The 20353-nt window shown below is 41.9% G+C and overlaps 1 protein-coding gene and 1 non-coding gene across 3 annotated transcripts in view; one reads left to right on the top strand and one right to left on the bottom strand.

Annotated features, from left to right (window-relative positions):
- The window catches only part of USPL1 (ubiquitin specific peptidase like 1), a 43162-nt gene extending 34117 nt beyond the window's left edge, over positions 1 to 9045 (top strand). For both annotated transcript variants that reach the window (XM_010367082.2, XM_030922458.1), the window contains 2 exons: positions 2564 to 2721; positions 6970 to 9045. In XM_010367082.2, the coding sequence (XP_010365384.1) occupies positions 2564 to 2721; positions 6970 to 8855 (2044 nt within the window). In that variant the 3' untranslated portion in view covers positions 8856 to 9045. The remainder of the gene's footprint in view (positions 1 to 2563; positions 2722 to 6969) is intronic.
- A 9867-nt stretch (positions 9046 to 18912) lies between these two features.
- Positions 18913 to 18986, bottom strand: TRNAN-GUU. Its single transcript has one exon. It is a non-coding gene; the product is annotated as a tRNA-Asn (tRNA).
- Between the last annotated feature and the right edge of the window lie 1367 nt (positions 18987 to 20353).

Here is a 20353-nt window from a genome sequence, read left to right as displayed (position 1 = left end):
AAGAAAAAAAAAGACAGAAATGCTGCCTAATTGTGTCCCATCAATGATAAGGTGTATCCCGACTTCAGAGATGTTAACATACAGGAAAAAATTTGGAATTCATTCGGCATTTGGAACTTGCAAAGTTTTGGCCGGGCATGGTGGCTTACGCCTGTAATCACTTTGGGAGGCTGAGGCGGGTGGATTACCTGAGGTCCGGAGTTCGAGACCAATCTGGCCAACATGGTGAAACCCCATCTCTACTAAAAATACAAACATTAGCGAGGCGTGGTGGCATGTGCCTGTAGTCCCAGCTACTCGGGAGACTGAGGCAGGAGAATCGCTTGTTACACAGGGAGCGGAGGTTGCAGTGAGCTGAGATTGTGCCACTGCAGTCAGACTTGGGCAACAGAGTGAGACTCCATCTCAAAAACAAACAAACAAACAAAAAAACAAAGTTTCATAGTTACGTAAAGTAGTATGGAGGCCACCTAAGATTTTCGACATGGTAGTAAAACTCTACATTATGGCTGTATTCTGCATCATCTCCGTTCTGCATCATGTCACCCCACATCAGGCCCTGGATAGCTTTGGTGTACTGGTCCATCTTGTGGCAGTAAGGCTAGTGTAATTAAGAGGATATTTTAAAACCTAACATATAATTGCTCCAGTTGTTGTCTCTTTTTTTGCTGGTTAAGAAAAGCAAATTTCTATCCTATCTGAATCTCATAGAAGACTTTGGAGGTTTCTGACAAGTCATTTCTTACTACCTAGAGGAATGTACTTGTACTCAGCTAGAGTCTGAGTATCTTCGACATCCAGGGAATTGGGCTGAGTGTGGATTTTGGTCCTGGCAGTTTTTACTTTTATTAATTTGCGAAAGAATAGAAGACTTGGAATGTACAAGAAGCATAAAAATGTGTCAGATGTCTTTACATGCATTATTTATCACGTCAATATGTCTTAAAATATTTTCCACATGTAAACTTATGTAAAGGCAGGAAACTAGTGAGATGTAGTCTAGGGATCAAGAGATTGTTTTAGTAACTAGCCTCAGAAAGTATCTTGAAAGGTATTATATAAAGTCAAGGAACTAAATATTAGTTAAGAGTCAGGCCAGGCATGGTGGCTTATGCCTGTAATCCCAGCATTTTGGGAGGCCAAGGCAGGCAGATCACTTGAAGTCAGGAGTTCGAGACCAGCCTGGCCAACATGGTGAAACCCTGTCTCTACTAAAAATAGTAGTGTGTGGTGTGGTGGCACGTGCCTGTAATCCCGCTACTCAGGAGGCTGTGGTGGGAGAATCACCTGAGCCCAGAAGGCAGAGATTGCAGTGAGCTGAGATCACGCCACTGCACTCCAACCTGGGTGACAGAGCTAGTGTCCATCTCAAATAATAATAATAATAATAATAGTAATAATCAGGTGTCTAAAGCCTACATATCCCGCTATGAGGCTACATCTCAAGTTTTCCTGTGGTTCATTGATTCAGACATGCAGTTCACATTTTAGCCTGTCTGAAAAGGTAATACGTGAAATTGATGCCATGATATAGTTTAAGTGGCAGCATGTTTTCATGGTGGTACATTTGATAATTAGTGAAATCTTAGATTTGATGAAATATGATTTCATCAAAGTGGGAAAGTTTAGTGTTATAGACTGTTTGCAGGACTTCTTATTTTATAGGTACTTAAATTTTGAGGACTTGATTATTCTCTAACAAAATGATTGACAAGGATTAATTTATAAATTATCCCTTGTCAGTCTGAATAATCTGCAGTTTGGACATTGATTCAAGTTCATTTGGGCTGAATAAATTTTGATAAACTAAGTAAGCTTTGACAGCTGTTTAAATATTGGGAATAGGGCTTTTCAACGTTTTTCTTACATCCTAAGAACTTTGTTAAATTTAGCTGTTTGAGACCCACTGGGTTCTATTTTCTGGTTCAGCATGTTGCTGTAATGGTAAAATATAATTTTGAAATTACAGTTGTCTTGAAGTTAATAATAAATTGACCAATATGTTGTATTTTTTCTCTACTTAGTTACAAATTGAACTTTTCCTAAGTAGAACTTTTAATTTGACAGACCCCCTTTGCTTCCTGAGATAACTGAAATAGGCCAAATTAATGCTTATTTGAATATCTTAGGTTTGTTGCTTTCTTTCACATATTACCTACGCCGCTTAACAAAAGCAATTAATCTGAGCACTTGATGCCAAAGAAAATTCTAAAAGGTCTGGATTTTTTCCTTGGATTTTACAAAGTAGCTACCATGAGATCTTTAAGCCAAAGCCGCATTGCTGCTTACAGAGTAATTTTTGTTTAATGGCCTGTATTAGAGTCGTACTGCATGATGACTTCCAACTGTCTGGGATACCATTCTGAAAAGGGTTTAGTGTTACATACTTCTTAGAGAGAGTTCTCCATTTCTAATTAAGGCACACATCTGGAGGTGCTCAAGAAAAATTAGTGCAGTTCGCCTTGGAAGTGTTATGTGTGACTAGTTCACTTCAGACATCTTTTGTATAACCAGACACATGGCATTAAATTTGTTTAACTTCTCTTGCTTTTCTCTCCCACAGAGTATCTCCCATATTCATGTTGCACTTTGTAGAAGGCTTACCACAGAATGACTTGCAGCACTACACATTTCATTTTGAAGGCTGTCCTTATCAAATAACTTCTGTAATTCAGTATCGAGCAAATAATCATTTTATAACATGGATTTTAGATGCTGATGGTAAGTGTTTAGAGGTTTTCTTTTAAGATAATTGGCATGGAAACTAAATTCTAGCATGTGAGGACTTTTTGGTTTTGTTTTTTAAAAAAAGACAAACTTTGCTGTGACTCTTTCTCTCTCCTTTCTAGCCTTTGCCTTCTGCCCCTCGTCACACCTATTAAATGTGGTGGTTTTAGTATCCTTTCTCGTTCTTTCCTTTCCTTACGTCATGTATTATAGGTAAACACATGCGCATGTGCATATTTCTTTTTTAGACAAAGGATGAGCTTACTCATGTTTGCTTAGTTTGTTTTCCTACTTAACATCTTTGCTTTTATTTTTTAGACATATATTTCTAAGACTATTAAACATGAGACTTATGTAGCCCTTCTGTCATTGTGGAATACAGTTTACTAACAGCTACCTTCAAGATAAAGACTTTATTTAAGTAATTAAACTTCTTAGTAGAAAGCTAAGTAAGCACAGTTCATGGATTTTGGGAATTTTCGCCTTGCATTTGTCTGATGTGGTAAAATATTGAGTTTGTTTTCTCATAATGTTCACTTTGTCTTAGACAAGATAATTCAGTCCCCTTAAAGGGTTGTATCAAGCCATTGATTAGGGCTCACTTTGATATAACCATTTTCTGTTATTTGGACACTCTTTCATACTTGCTGTTTTCCTCCTGGGGATGGTTTGAATGGATGACACAATACTGTATTATAAAAGCACTTTACAAACTGTAACTTATATTATAAATGTAATTATTACCTTAAGGTTTTACCCTGTTTCAGATTTGAGTGGAAGTAGTTCTTCACAATACAAACCAACTTATTTTAACTTTTTTTGCATTTCAAAGAATGATCCATCCACTTCAGGTGCAGCATGGTTTCCAACCCTGATGGCATGGAAGAATCATTTAGTTAGCTTCTAAAAATGTCCAGGCTGTACCCTGGAGACCAGCCTTGGGGATTAGGCCCAAATATCAATATTGGGTGTTTTTGGTATTTGTTTTTGGCCGACCCGTCCGTCCGTCCGTCCATCCGTCCTCCCTTCCTCCCTCCCTCCTTCCCTCCCTTCCTCCCTCCCGCCCTTCCTCCCTCCCTCCCTCCCTTCCTCCCTCCCTTCCTCCCTTTCTCCCTCCCACCCTTCCCTTGTCCCTCCCTCCCTCCCTCCCTCCCTCCCTCCCTCCCTCCTTCCTTCCTTCCTTCCTTCCTTCCTTCCTTCCTGTCTCATTCTCTCTCTCTCTCTCTCTCCTTCTTTGCTCCTTCTTTCCTTCTCTCCTAATTTTCTTATTTATTTTATTTTATTTTATTTGAGACAAGGTCTCACTATATTGCCTAGGCTGTTCTCAAACTCCTGAGCTCAAGTGATCCTCCTACCTCAGCCTCCTGAGTAGCTAGGACTACAGGCACATGCTATGGTAATACTGTTTTAAACATTGTTTTCAAGGCTCCCCAGGTAATTCCAGTGTGCGTCATGCGGTAGAGAACCACTGACACAGGCAAACAAAAGATACATAAAGTTTTCTATTTAACGAGTAGGTGCAGGTAGTAGATAAGAGTATAGCCACATAAACCACGTGCTTAATGAACAGTTTTGTTTTGTGTATATGTGAGGGATTAGCAGATCTCTGAGTATATTTTGTTTTCCCTTTTGAAACTTATCAGAGAATTCATTTGTCTGTTACGCGACTAATGCTCTCGTTTACTTTTTTTTTAATATCATGTTTTTTTCTGAGATGGAGTTTTGCTCTTGTTGCCCAGGCTGGAGTGCATTGGCACAATCTTGACTCACCGTCACCTCTGCATCCTGGGTTCAAGTGATTCTCTTGCCTCAGCCTCCTGAGTAGCTGGAATACAGGCATGCACCACCATGCCTGGTTAATTTTGTATTTTTAGTAGAGATGGGGCTTCTCCATGTTGGTCAGGTTGGTCTCGAACTCCCGACCTCAGGTGACCCACCCACCTCGGCCTCCCAAAGTGCTGGGATTACAGGCATGAGCCACCACACCCAGCCATATCTTATATTTTAATAAATATTTTAATTTGATCTGTAAATTTTTCTCCTTAGGGAATGTGGTTTAAGTCTGTGTTGAGTCCTAGACCTTTGTTTTTCTCAGATAGTCACTAGTGATACCTTAACATTAACCAACCTGTTGGCAACTAAATTGGCCTGAATTGACAACTAAGGAAAGGTCTCTTTCTCCTTTCTTAATCTTCTCGTTCCTTAAGATTAGTTCTTTGTAGGAAGCCTTTGAAGCCTGGTGGCAAGTACCCTTTTTCCCTCACAATCTTAAGGTCTTTCTCAGCATTAAAAAGTGACTATGGGAGATATGTCAAACGAGTTTTCTATGTGTGCTCTGAGAAATCTTTTTTCAAAAAAGGATAGATGCACATGTGTAAGGAAAAGAGAAACTGAGCGCACTTTCAATATTTAAGATTAAGTGTCTCTAAACATGTTTTGCAACATAAAATGATGACCACTGTGTTGGTCATTACTTCTCTACTGCTAAAACAATGTTTTCTAAAAGAATATACTCCTTAGAAAAAATATAGTACTTTGGGTGCGCACTATTGTAATCCAGGGAATAGGAAATGTTTTGTAGTAAGTACGATGGTGTTTGACATCATAATTTATTAATTTATCACATTTGGTTTCATAGAAATAGAGTAAGCTGCGTATTTGCTGTGCCACAATTGCCATGACATTACACTTCTTGTATCTATTTCTGTTTCATAGACGTGTAGATATTGATATACACAGTGGAAGTGTGGATTGTTTTGATAAGTTTCTAATGAAAGTACAGATATTTGTTGATTATTTATTAAAAGTTGTTACTCATCCAAGCCTGTGGTTAGCTTTTCCCAAATTATCATGTGGTAGTAAGTAAACTGTAAAGAAATATACCCTCCCTTAACCCCACACCACCTGTTAGCATCTAGCCGCCTTCCTTTACTTCTCAGTCGTACTTTTTGTATTTTTTTGTTGTAGTGGTAAAATATATATAACATAAAATTTACCATTTTAATATTTGTAAGTATACAATTCATTGGCGTTGAATACATTGTGTGCAACCACAATGCTGTGCAACCACCATCACCATCAGGACTCTTTCATCAACCCAAACAGAAACTACTCATTACACAATAACTCCGCATCCTCCCACCCCAAACCCCTGGTAACCACTATTCTACTTTCTGTCTCTGTGAATGTGTCTCTTCTAGATACCTCATAGAAGTGGAATCATACGTTATTTGTCCTTTTGTGTCTGGCTTATTATACTCAGCATATTTTCAAGATTCATTTGTATTGTGGCATGGAGCAGAATGTCATTCCTTTCTAAGGCTGAATAGTATTTTATGTGTTATTCATTTATCTGTTATGGACATTTGACTTATTGTGAATAATGCTGCTCTGGACATTGCTGGACAAGGAATTGAAAATCCCTGCTTTTTGTTCTTTTTGGTATCTACCTACAAGAGGAATTGCAGGGTCTTAATGGTAATTCTGTGTTTAACTTTTGCCAGACTGTTTCCACAGCAGTTGTACCATTTTACATCCCCACCACCATTACACAAGGATTCCAATTTCTTCACATCCTTGCCAACATTCGCTATTTTCTGTTTTTTTTTTTTTTTTTTTTATTTTTTTATTTAATAATATCCATCCTAATGGATGTCCTTTTTTTTTTTTTTTTTTTTTTTAAAGGAATGGTTACCTTCTTACTCCTCATTCATGCTTTAGTTGATTACATAAGGACCCCTGTCCCTACTGCACCACTGAAATTGTGCAGGCAAAAATAACTGCCAGCGACCACACTGCTATAAGTAATGGACTTTTCCCAAGTTTTGTATTAATATTTCAATATTTGGCAGTGCATCCTACTCCTAGTTTTTAAACTCTTCCCTTGTCATCCATCATCTCATTCTCTCTTGACAAATGTGAAAATGGAAGCTCCAAAATAAGAATTAAAACGAATATTGATCCTTCAGGTAACAAGCTTCATTTATCCTGAAAATTTATATATATGAAACATTCTGTTTACTGATGTTAATGGATAAATTAGGTGAAATTCTAAGTTCCAAAAGTTAAATATACTCTAAGGACTTTAACATGGCAGATGATGGTGACAAGGTCAAGACCATGTTTTAGAGTCTTTTCCTTTGGTGGGTATTCAGTGATACAGCAGTTGAAAAGGCCAGAAGAAAGTTAACCTAGGATGGTGGTTTTTGGATATCGAACCTTCACTTCTTTCCCATCCTCCAGGAAGTTGGCTGGAATGTGATGACTTAAAAGGCCCATGTTCTGAAAGGCACAAGAAATTTGAAGTTCCTGCTTCAGAGATACATATTGTTATCTGGGAAAGAAAAACATCCCAAGTGACAGATAAAGAAGCTGCCTGCCTTCCACTTAAAAAGACTAATGACCAACACGCTCTCGGTAATGAGAAACCAGTATCTTCAACATCGTGTTCTGTGGGTGATGCTGCCTCAGCTGAAACAGCCCCCGTAACTCTCCCTAAAGATACATCAGTTGCCCCTCATACTTTTTCACAGAACACAGCTGTAACTCATGGAGATCGTTTACTTTCAGGTCCAAAAGGTTTGGTTGACAATAATATTTTACCTTTGACACTTGAAGAAACTATCCAGAAAACAACCTCAGTTTCACAGTTAAATTCTGAAGCTTTCCTGTTAGAAAGTAAACCTGTAACAGAAAATACAGGGATTCTCAAAACAAATACTTTGCAATCACAAGAATCACTAATGGCTTCTTCAGTATCAGCTCCATGTCATGAAAAGCTTATCCCAGACCAATTTGTGGACATAAGTTTTCCATCCCAAGTTGTAAATACAAACATGCAGTCAGTACAGCTGAATACAAAAGATACTGTAAATACCAAATCTGTGAATAATACTGATGCTGCTGGTCTTATACAGGGAGTGAAGTCAGTAGAAATTGAGAAGGACGCTCAGTTACAACAATTCCTGACACCAAAAACTGAACAATTAAAACCAGAACATGTCATATCTCAGGTATCTAATTTGAAGAAAAAAGAAACGATAGCAGATTCTCAAACCACAACATCTAAGTCATTACAGAATCAGTCTCTGAAAGAAAATCAGAAGAAGCCATTTGTGGGAAGTTGGGTTAAAGGCTTAATAAGCAGGGGTGCTTCTTTTATGCCACTCTGTGTTTCAGCTCATAATAGAAACACTATAACTGATTTACAACCTTCAGTTAAAGGGGTAAATAATTTTGGTGGCTTTAAAACTAAAGGTATAAACCAGAAGGCCCGCCACGTATCCAAGAAAGCGCATGGGAGTGCAAGTAAGCCGCCTCCCATCAGTAAGCCACCACCAGGCCCTCCATCGTCTAATGGCACAGCTGCCCACCCACATGCTCATGCTGCTTCAGAAGTTTTGGAAAAGTCTGGAAGCACCTCGTGTGGAGCTCAACTCAACCACAGTTCTCAAGGAAATGGTCTTTCTCCAGCAAACCATGAAGATTTGGTGGAAGGTCAGATTCATAAACTCCGTCTAAAACTTCGTAAAAAGCTAAAGGCAGAAAAGAAGAAATTAGCTGCTCTTATGTCTTCCCCGCAAAGCAAAACAGTTCCAAGTGAAAATCTAGAACAGGTGCCCCAGGGTGGGTCTCCAAATGATTGTGAATCAATAGAGGACTTGTTAAATGAGCTACCATATCCAGTTGATACTGCCAGTGAGTCTGCATGCACCACTGTTGCTGGTGTTTCCCTGTACGGTAGTCAAACTCATGAAGAAATTTTAGCAGAATTATTGTCTCCTACAACTGTTCCAACAGAGCTGTCAGAAAATGGGGAAGGTGACTTTAGGTATTTGGGAATGGGAGATGGTCATATCCCACCACCAGTACCAAGTGAATTAAATGATGTTTCCCAGAACACACATCTGAGACAGGACCATAATTATTGTAGCCCCACCAAGAAAAATCTATGTGAAGTTCAGCCAGACTCTCTGACAAATAATGCCTGCGTTAGAACATTAAACTTGGAGAGTCCCATGAAGACTGATATTTTCGATGAGTTTTTTTCCTCCTCAGCATTAAATCCTTTAGCAAATGACACATTAGACCTACCTCATTTTGATGAATATCTGTTTGAGAATTATTGAATTAATGCTTGTTAACTTTTTTTCATATAATATTTATTCTTAGAAGAACTTACTGTGTTCAGGTAGTGTTTATACACTGGACTTGTGTAATTACTTGTGTAATAATGATGAACAAAATGCAAGGTTTGACCTTTGGTTCTGCCCATGAAGCATGTAATCTGTCTTACAAATTAAAATCATTTAATATGTTCTCCTTTTTGGTTTTATTTTGTTCTTGTTGAGAGTATGAGAATTTCAAAATGTTAAAGGTGAAAAGTGGCATCAGTTTCTGACAGTTTGTACAGTTGGATGCATTAAACTTTTAGATTTGAAGTTTTGGTTATGTTAATGTTATGAGTGATCTTTGGGGTGGTTTTTCTTCCTCTGGAAACCTGTTGCTGGTTGGCACCTTTGCCCGCGGTGCCCGAGTTCTTGTCCTGTGTCCAGGTATGCAGACGAAGGGTGAAGTAGATGAAGAGGAGCTTTATTTAGTGTTGGAACAGCTCAGAAGGGGACTCACAGTGGGTAGCTCCCCTCTGCAGGCAGGCGAGTCATCCCTCAAGTGTTCAGCTCTTAGCAGAGAAAAGGCCCTGGAGAGAGTAACTCTTCTCAGCTCTCAGCAGAGAAAAAGCCCCGGAGAAGGTAGCTTGTGTTCACAGGCAGGTTGTCCAGAGGTCTGCTGCTCTCAGGAGAGAGGAGGCCCTGGAAAGGATAGCTTCTCTCCATAGGCAGGTGGTTCTGCTGTCTCTGCAGGTCTCTGAAGCTCTTAGCAGAGAGGGTATCTCCTCCCTGTTGCTGGTCATCCCACCCTCTGCTCAGCTCTGGCTGAGCGCAGGGCTTTTTATTGGCCTCAGAGGGTAGGAAGTACATACTGACTGGCCCATGGGTGGCCACAGGTGAGTCTGGAAAAGGCACCAGTTCCCACTCCTATAGGTGGGACTGGCAGCCTGGTCCCCAGCCCTCAGGCCCTCCCTGTTCGTGACTTCTAGGTTTCCCCCATTGCTTTGATCCAAGAGCCGCTGCCAACAGCAGGGAGAAGCCAAGCAGTGGGGACACGCACTTCCCGACCTGCAAAAGCAGGCTCCCAAAAGTGCAGGGATGCCTGAGTCTGCAACCGCACCCAGGAGGGCGGGCATCCTGCCTGCTCCAGGGAACAGGCAGCACCAGCCATGCCTGGCTGCTGCAGCTGGAATGATAGGCTGGCTGGAGCACCTGCCACCATCATTAATTCAAGAGTTTATGCAAATTTAAGTTGTATACGGTATATGAATGTATGAGTTTTCCTTATGGTTGTGTGGCCTTCTATAAGAGCCTACACCTGTTAGTTACACCCGTAGAGTGCTGTGGAATGTAAACTTTCCCTATATCACTTATCTCCTTTATCTCTTCATACAGAGGAGGGCAGGAAACCTTATTACTTGAACTTTAGTAGTGTTAAGTGATCAATAAATCTATAAATAATAACAAAAAAGTTACCTATTTTTGTGAAGATGTACAAAAAGTTTACATGTTATCACAAATACCATCTTTCTTCCCAAGACATTTACTTCTGTAACCAAAGTGGGACACCATCTAACAGTTCTATTTTGGGAGACAATAATAACCAGTGCTTATAAGGCTTGTTATATGTTGGTTGTTAGATAGATGTTATTTCGTTTAGACCTCAACATTCTTGTGAGTGACATACTTCTATTACATCTTACAGATAAGGAGACTATACTTATTCAGTTGTGGAGCTGAGATTGAGTAGAGTGGCTACCATAGCATTTGAGTGCTGAGCTTACCAATATATGTTCCACTCCTCAGGCTTCATTTCAAGTAGGATGCCCAAACAGCACCACTGCCCTAGAGATTTGAGTTAACAGCAGTACTTACTGAGGTTTAAGGCTGGCAGGCAGTGTCCTTGCGGTAAAATTATTTGCTAGGGACTCAATACTTCATAATTTATTTGTCAAATTTACTCCTAAGCTTTTGTGTTGTTTTACTTTTTTTTTTCTGACAAAAGTAGTGCATATTGTCAAGGAAAAACTAGGAAAATACAAAAAAAAAAAAAAAAAAAAGATGTTTGACCATGCATTTTAATACTTAGTGATAGTGACCACAAACATTTTCCTATTTTATGCATATAGACTTTAAATAAAAGTGAGATCCTATTGTATCTGTTTTTATGGATAATCATTGTTTCACTAATGTTTTAAGAATCTGAGGTGATTTATACTGTCTTGCCATTGTTAATTGCAGCAGGTATCCTTGTTGATAAATTTTTGTTTTATCAGAGACTAGGATTGTAATCCCTGCCTTTTTGTGTTTTCCATTTGCTTGGTAGATCTTCCTCCATCCCTTTATTTTGAGCCTATGTGTGTCATGTGTGTCTCTGCATGTGAGATGGGTCTCCTGAATACAGCAAACTGATGGGTCTTGACTCTTTATCCAATTCTCTGATCTCCAGGCCCAACAGTACGTGGAATGTGGGAGATAAGACAGCCACCACTGGCCAGGGCTGTAGAGGGACATTCAGCGAATATTCAGGTTCCACTTAGCACGAGGGCAGGGAAGGAACTGTTGGCAGAAAATATCTGGGACAGTGGGATTAAGGACAGACCACACATTCCAAAAGGCACCATGGGAGGGTCAGGGGGCGAGGTTAGGTCTAGGCTTCAATTTCTGGGAGGTTCAGTCTTCACAAGGTGACAGAGATCAACAAGAGTGCAGCTTAGGCCAGGTGCAGTGGCTCATGCCTGTAGTCTCAGCACTTTGGGAGGCCAAGGCAGGCAGATTGCTTGAAGCCAGGAGTTGGAGACCAGTCTGACCAACACAGCGAAACCCCATCACTACGAAAAATGCAAAAATCAACCGGGCGTGGTGGCGCACGCCTGTAGTCCCAGCTACTCGGGAGGCTGAGGCAAGAGAATCGCTTGAACCTGGGAGGCGGAGGTGGCAGTGAGCTGAGATCGTGCCACTGCACTCCAGCCTGGGTGACAGAGTGAGACCCTGTCTCAAAAACAACAACAACAACAAAGAAAAGAGTGCAGCTTATGACGGGTCTCCTGGGGAGAGGGTTTTTGGGATTCACCTGCCTCTCAAAGTGCTGGGAAGATGGGCGTGAGCCACCACACCCAGGCGGGGGAGGCTGAGTTCTCATTGTTGTATCTCTCTCGGGATTGGCCTCCTGGGCAGTTTAAAAGGCAAGGCAAGGAATCTTTTGAAGAAAGAGACTGGGCGCAGGCTGTGTCTGAACAAGAAGTGTGAGAAGCTCTGTGGGCCTACCTTCAGACTTGGGGGCCTTGAAATGGGATCTCATTTATGCCAGCTCTAGGTGTAACGATATTAAATCTTCTCTGTCATTTGGCAATTTTGGTTTATGCTTGATCATCATTTTTAATGTTTCAACATGTAGAAGTTTAATATTATTTTACATTCTTTTCCTTCTGGCATCATGTTTTTTTTAGCAAGATTGTTTCCACCACAAAAAATATGTATCTTCCAATGAAACTACGTTTCTTTTTTTTTTCCTTTGCTTTCTCTTTTGGTGTATGAATCTTTAATTATTTGTAATGTATTTTGATGTGTAACATTGAAGTTTCTATTTTGTACTATTTTTTCCCCAAATAGTAAACTTATTGTTCAAATAGTTATTGAACAACCTTCACTATTCTTTAACCATTTAGAATACACCATTCACATATCTTTCATACTACGTTTAATAACTTTTTTAAATTTAGAAACATTTATTCTACTGATGTATTTATTTTGAGACCAGGTTATGAAACTGGCTAATTCTTGTGTTTTTGGTAAATACTGAAATTCATTATGTTGCCAAGGCTGGTCTCGAACTCCTGGGCTCAAGCAATCTGCCCACCTTGGCGTCTCAAAGTGCTGGGATTACAAGTGTGACCCACCACACCCAGCCAACAAATGTTATTTGTTACTGCATTTAATTCCCATAGTACGTTGAAATTATCAGGGAAAATTTTTCAGTGATCTATTATTGAATGCCAAATTAAAAGTGTAAATACAATGATTCAATAACAATTTTTCAGAAGAAAAAAGGCCAGGAGGAAGGTCTATTAAGTTTTACCCAAACTTTCATCCACCTAACATATCACGGTCGTGCACTGTCAGGAAAAGAGTAACAAAAGTAAAAGATACAATTGATCAGAGAGTTTTGCTGGATACTATAGAAGAAATCAACACAAAATGGAACAGCCTCTTCAAGCTTAGAGTCAGAGGCTGTAATCCAAAAGACTATAGTCAGAGGCCATAGGGCCAAAAGACATGCGTTATGGCACTGGAGGAAGAGGATGCTCTGGGAGTTCATGAGTTGGGCAGAGAAGAGGCGGAACCAATCTGGTGGATTACAGAAAGTATCCCAAAGTTACAGTAAACTAACGACTAAATTCTGAGCTGTTTTCAGAGGCAATGCCTGTTTGGGCACCCCTGCCACGTGTAAAGAGTCACCCATGGTTCGTGGACTCTGAACAGGCCTGCACAGTGAACATATCTGGCACTGTTTCTCTGTTTTAGCTGTATTGAGTAAAATTTAAAGAGACCATTAGTTTGCTTCTGCCCTAGGCCCAAAGAACAGACCAAACCTGAGTGGCTTCACTTGTCCTAGGTGCTATGTACTCAAATTGAACTTTGAAACAGGTCGGTTTTTCAAAAAAAGCGTAAGATTCACAGCAACCAATTAGAAGAGGCCCGGTCAACCTGGGCCAGCATGATGAGGTTCTTCTGCTTTAATCCTACAAGGAAAGAAACTCTGAAATGACCAATCTACTTTTATTCTTGGTTTCTGTCTTCTTTGGTCTATTTCTGCCTATGAAACCTATCTCCTCTGCTCAGCTCATTGAAGTACCCTTCTATTTATAGATGGGATGCTGCCCAACTCATGTATCGCTAGTAAAAGCCAATTAAAGTATTATACTCGATGTGTTGGAATTCTGCTGTTTTGACAGCTTTTCAAAAACACCAAGAGGTTCACATCCCTACTTCCCCAGCCAGTGTTCCCTCAGGGAACCACGGAAGAAGCAAGGGCGGCTGAAAGCCCGTTAGGATGCTTCTAAGTACCGCACATCCATGAAAAGGCACTTACTAACATTTGCAGGATAGCAAAGCACTGCAGTGACGATAAATCTGGTATTGGAGAAGTTCAAAATAATCAGTAGATTAACACAGAAGCCAGAGCTCCTAGGGAGAAAAGGAACCCTATGGAATACTTCAAATCTGAAAGCGAACACTCATTTCCTGTGTAGGTAGTGCAAGCATGTAAAAGCTTGGTAAAGTATCCTTCTTGCCAGCTTTCTCTTTCTCACAAGCCTTTTTACTGGGCTCGGAGGCTGACAGTATCTAAATATGCTGAGGAGGTTCAAGTGTCTCCACAACTCACTTAAGAGTGAATGTTCCCCTCGGCCCTAAGGCAATATAAACCAGCCCTGTTCAGCAGGATAGCAAAATGTTTGCAGTTGTAAACTGGTGTCCCATTGGTTGTGGCACTTGTGGTGTAAAGAATCCCTGTGTTTGGTAATTAATAGAGAAATTCTATATTTTAAACTTCAGTTCTATATTGGCTCTTGTCCATGGCAGATTTTCACCTATGTGATTATTTATGTATTTATTTTGAGCCAGAGTCTCCCTTTGTCACCCAGGCTGGAGTGCAGTGGCGCGATCTTGGCTCACTGCAGCCTCTGCCTCTTGGGCTCAAGCAATTCTGCCTCAGCCTCCCGAGTAGCTGGGACTACAGGTGCACGCCGCCACGCCTGGCAGATTTTTTGTATTTTAGTAGAGACAGGGTTTCACCGTGTTGCGCAGGCTGGTCTTGAATTTCTGAGCTTAGGCAATCCGCCCGCCTTGGCCTCCCAAAGTGCAGGTATTACAGGTGTGAGCCACCGTGCCTGGCCCTATATGATATTTATTATAGTGAATTCCAATGATTAGACCTAATATACCATTTAATTAAGTATAAACCATCATTATGCTCATATTCACACATATGATAATACGCTCAGTTTACTGCTAAGGTAATTCAGAATCTCCTTATTTTGAAGTGTCCATTTGATATACCTGTTTGGGAATAACTAGTTTGTCATCTTTGACAGACAGTGATTTTTGTTGTTTTGCTTTTACTAGAAAAGCATGGTGAAAAATGGCTCCATTTCTGTGAGAGGTAACTAAAATATGGCAATTTGCTGGGTGTCATTAAAGTAACTCACAAGGAAAAAAAAATGCAAATTGGTATCTGCTGATGGAGTAAATCTCTGTGGAAGTGACTCTGAAAGGATCAATATATTAAAGCCCTTCCCAGCTGGTCATTCCAGATTGTAACAATAAAGCATTAAGTGTTAAAACCTCAAGGTAGGTTTTTTTTTTTTTTTTGTCCCCTTTATTATTAATTTTATAGACCTACTTAATTACTAAGCCAAAAAAAAAAAAAAAAATCAAACTTGTTTCTCTTTGTGACTTTTCAATAGCATTAAACTATTCTGGTTTTTAATTTTTGTGTTACCTTAAAGTCTCCAGTTCAGCAATTTTTCTGTACCTAAACACTTCAGATTTGACATGCTTTGTGGCCTTTATCAGTAGTTAGAATGTAAATCCAATAAATCAAGTAAAAGCCAGGTCTTCAAAACCTGGGGGCCAAGAACTCTGCTTTAGAGGGCCCGTGACTGTCTTGGACACTGTGAACAAAATCTCATCTCTGAATATGGATATTTTAGGGAGAGGGTCTTTAGGTTGTCATTTGGATTTTCACAGGGCTCCATGTACCCATAAGGTAGTCTCTTGGGCAATTTGACTTCAATAAATGAAGTTTAACTTAAACCTAAAATGAAATCTTACTGGAAAACAGAAACCAATGAAAGATGCTTTTTTATGCATTAAAAACAAAACAAAACAAAAAACACCTCAAAGCCAAAGATTCTTTCTGAAATTAGGTTCTAGGTTCCAGAGCAAGTCCATGGTAGGGAATCAGCCACATGTAAGGTAAGCTAAGAGTTTGGACAATTTGTAATATTTATTCGTAGGTTTCTTTAAGACCCTTTCAGATTTTGAATTCCTATTAGTAGCGTCAGCCAGGCTCTAAATGTGAGCATCACCATAGACACTTCCCTCCTGCTGCAGTCCCCAAGACTTGCCCAAATTTCCCTTGCATTTCACCCACACTGCCTTCTCCAGGCCCACTGGAGTCCAGAGCCTCGTTGCACCTCCTTGGAAATATAATTTCCTCCTAACTAGTCTCTGATCTACTATTTCCTGTACACTGTTGCCACACCAATCACCTAAAATAATATATTTCATTCTGCCCTGAAATAGAAACCTCTAATAAGTTACTCCCTTCCTTTATGGGGTAAAGTAAGCCACATCCTAGGTATTCAAGAACCTTCCAGGAGGTAAGAACATTTCCCTTGCACCTTCTTGAAGTACACTTGTCCTATGTAATAGTTATGTTCATTTCTTACCCCCACTCTCATTTTGTCTTGAATTTTCCTTGGCCTTAAGTGGCTCTCGCCTGCCTGTCCACATCTCTCAGGGTTGTTTCAAATCTTCCGTGAAGACTCGCAGTCCCAGTCTATGTTGGCCGCTTACTTCGCGGCCTGTGAACATGATTCTGTGGCTGACTTGCTGACACTCCATCAGATGCATTTTTATCTGGTTGTCCATCTGTGAACCATACCCTGAGAAGGCAGAGTGCGCCTCTGCACTGAGCATGTGCTAGGGGACAGGTCTGTGCTAGAGGGGCAAGCACTGTGAATGAAGAACGGGTCCCTACTCTCAAGGAGTTCGTCTCTCAGTGCAGGTGACAAGCAGCTCACTATTTCCGGGGGTTGTGGTGACTGCTGGGAGAAGGGGTGTCTACGTCAGATCAAAGCGGCATCAGGGGAGGTTCCCTGAGAAGGTGATGCCTCAGTGGATGTCTCCCAGGTAAGTGGGGCAGAGGTGGAGAAGGGCAGAGCAAGGAGAGGCATCTAAGTGGGGCGTGTAAGCCTGCATGGGTCATTCAGGGAACCCTTGGTAACTGCATGTAAGTGTGTGAAGCTTTCATAAAGGAACATGGTTGGAGACTAGGGTGTGGACCATACAAGTCCTTCTGCTAAGCTCAAGAATTTGAAATGTATCCTGAAGGAAATCCCTTGGAGCCTAAACAGGATCATTTATAACAGAAGATGATCTCTGCCCCCAAGGAGCTTGTCACCTAGGGTAAATATATTCAGCTTCAAAGTGGAAGGGCATGTTTTCTAAGTCCCTGTAATTGTAGTGATAGCAAATATTATGCCCTGCATCTTGAAATGTGAAACTAGGTTTGAACAGTACATACATTATCTTATGACCTAACTTCTCCTCATTGTGTTGTTTCCACTATAAGCTACTCAGAAGTGTAGATAGGACGTTTGGAATCTGATGGGCATCAGAAAGATTCCTACCTAGGAACTGGTTTTTTTTTTTTTTTTTTTTCTCTGAGACGGAGCCTTGCTGTGTCATCCAGGCTGGAGTGCAGCGGCACGATCTCAGCTCACTGCAACCTCCACCTCCCAAGTTCAAGTGATTCTCCTGCCTCAGCCTCCCGCTGGGACTACAGGTGTGCATCACCATGCCTGGTTAATTTTTTTTTTTTTTTTAGATGGCGTCTCACTCTGTTGCCCAGGCTGGAGTGCAGTGGCGCGATCTCAGCTCACTGCAAGCTCTGCCTCCTGAGTTCACGCCATTCTCCTGCCTTGGCCTCCTGAGTAGCTGAGACTACAGGCACCCACCACCACGACCGGCCAACTGCCTGTATTTTCTAGTAGAGATGGGGTTTCACCATGTTAGCCAGCATGGTCTCGATCTTCTGACCTCATGATCTGCCGGCCTCGGCCTCCCAAAGTGCTGGGATTACAGGTGTGAGTCACCGCGCCCGGCCTGCCTGTTTAATTTTTATATTTGTAATAGAGGCAGGGTTTCACTATGTTAGCCAGGCTGGTCTTGAACTCCTGACCTGGTGATCCACCCACCTCGGCCTCCCAAAGTACTGGGATTACAGGTGTGAGCCACCGCTTCCGGCCTCCAAGAAAATTTTTGAGAGCTACTTTTTCTGTTGCCTGGAATTCCACCGTAAGCACAACGTTGTGTCTCCTTCTCCAGGGCTACTAACTAAACAACAGAGGGTATTGTGTTATCAACAATTATTTGATTGATAACTATCAGCAAACATTTGCCAAGGCATTCCCTTAAAGACAACCTAGTGACTCTGTTAACTACTCTTTCTTCCAGGCCTCTAAGTTCTGTTGGAAGTAAGTAGATCCCAGAAACAAAGCACCTACCATAGGACCTGAATCTTAGTAGAAATAAATTAAATCATCATGTGATCATATTATGTGTGTTTCTGTCTTTACTTAAAGTCTTATGTGAATCTTCTGCTTGAAAAGTATGTGTCCTCTGTCAGAGGAGAGTTGAAAATACGTCATTCAAGAGCTTGTAACAGGAATCTGTACAATTTCTGCTAGAGTCTAATTTCAGGGTTAATTCTGTCAGCAATCTAAGGTAAACATTAACATTTTCCCCTAGATTTAAATCCGTTGTCCAAAAGCTGTAACAGATTTTAACTGAATAAATAGTTTCTTAAGATGGTAAGCTTCCATATGCTTTAAAATGACTCCTCTACACGTTTTCATCTGGAAGGCTGCTCATGCTTTTGGAAGCAAAGAAGGCAATCTGAAATAACTACAGTTGCTTTTCGGTGGTGCCAGATTTTTCTGAGAGTCACCAATGGAATTTATAAATTCACAGGTCAATGAGCAATTGAGTTGATGTTTTGCTATTTCAAAGACTGCCCTTTGTGCGCATTGTTGGGAAGGTCTCCTGAAGCACACGTGCAAGTTTCCCTTGGATAAGTGGTAGGAATAAAATCGCCAAACCATGGCTTGCAGTGCAGACACAGCCCTTCCCTTGGGCCCAGCCAGTAGGCACCACACATTAAGAGGATATTTGTCTGTCCTTGTCCTAGACACGTTGTAGCGTCATGCTCCTATTCGATTAAAAAATCTCACTATTGCAGTTTTAAAATGAACCATCTCGTAAACGTTGTCTCGGGAAAAGAAGCACTGGCCGTCCCTGGGTGGGCTCGAACCACCAACCTTTCGGTTAACAGCCGAACGCGCTAACCGATTGCGCCACAGAGACCCGGTTACTCAGACCTCGCCGCGGTGTGTACAGATTTCCGTGGAGCCGGCAGCGGCTTTCGCCACCCTCGGCGTCGCCACCCCAAGCACTGGCAGAGCAGCGGCGGGGCGCGCCAGGAGGCGGCGGAAGCGGCCGAGGTGCCCGGCGGCCATCGCGAGGGGAGAGGCCGAGCCCCGGCGCGAGGGAGGGGGCGGGTGAGGCCGCGTGACCCCGGGCTTCTCTGGGGACGAAGCGCGCCCCTGGTGGCTGCAGCGGCCAGTGGTCCGCAGCCGGCCAGGACTCGGCAATGGCTGCGCGCTGTGCCTGCTCTGCGGCGGGCACCCGGCCGGCCGGGCGCGCCACCAGTAACCGGGGACCCAGAGGAGAACCTGCCAAAGGGAGTAGGTCACACGGACAGAATACGACACGCTTGGAGGGAAGAACCACGTGCTGTACGGGTTGAAAGGATGGAGCGTTACGTCCGCTTAGGCCCCAGACTTCGGGGGCCTAACCCTTTTTCTGGGTTGCTGCTACTGTCCCTTCTCCTTAGACAGTTTTTCATCTCATCACCTCTCACCCCATAAAATGCAACGAACATAGATAGGTTGTGTATCGGTGTATACTGTATGTGTATCTGTGCTCCGTACATAAAAAGAATAAAGATTTTTGCCACCTCCTAAGAACCAATTCGCACCCCATTTTGGGGGATATGGCCTCCGTTGAGAATGCATGGTTTAGGGGACATCAAAAAAGCCTTATAGAGGGAGTGGCAATTAAGATAACCTTCCAGTTTGAAATGGCCATTGAAGGCTTCTCCCTTTCCCTGACTTCTGAATTTTTTTTTTTTTTTTTTTTTTTTTTTTTTTGAAACAGAGTCTTGCCCTGTTGCTGGAGTGCAACGCCGCGATCTTGGCTCATTGCAACCTCCGCCTCCCGGGTTCGAGCGATTCTCCTGCCTCAGCCTCCCTAGTAGTTGGGATTACAGGCGCCTGCCAGCCACCACGCCCAGCTAATTTTTGTGTTTTTAGTAGAGACGGGGGTTTCGCCATGCTGACCAGGCTGGTCTCGAACTCCTGACCTAGTGATCCGCCCGTCTCGGCCTCCCAAAGTGCTGGGATTACATTACAGGCGTGAGCCACCGTGCCCCGCCAATACAGGCGCACAGTTCAGTGGCACTAAGTGCATTCACATGGTTATGCAACTGTCACCGCCATCCATTTCCAGAACCTTTTCATCTTCGGAAACAGAAACTTCCTACCCATTACACAGTAACTCACGATTCCCCTCCTCTAGCCGGAACAATCGCCATTCTACTTTCTGTCCCTATGGATTTGTCTACTCTTAGAGACCTCATGTAAATTGAGTCATACGGTGTTTGCCTGTGGCTG

The sequence above is a fragment of the Rhinopithecus roxellana genome, chromosome 18, assembly GCF_007565055.1.
Source record: "Rhinopithecus roxellana isolate Shanxi Qingling chromosome 18, ASM756505v1, whole genome shotgun sequence".
NCBI classification, from domain to species: Eukaryota; Metazoa; Chordata; class Mammalia; order Primates; family Cercopithecidae; genus Rhinopithecus; species Rhinopithecus roxellana.
This window is presented reverse-complemented; position numbering and strand designations above follow the sequence as displayed.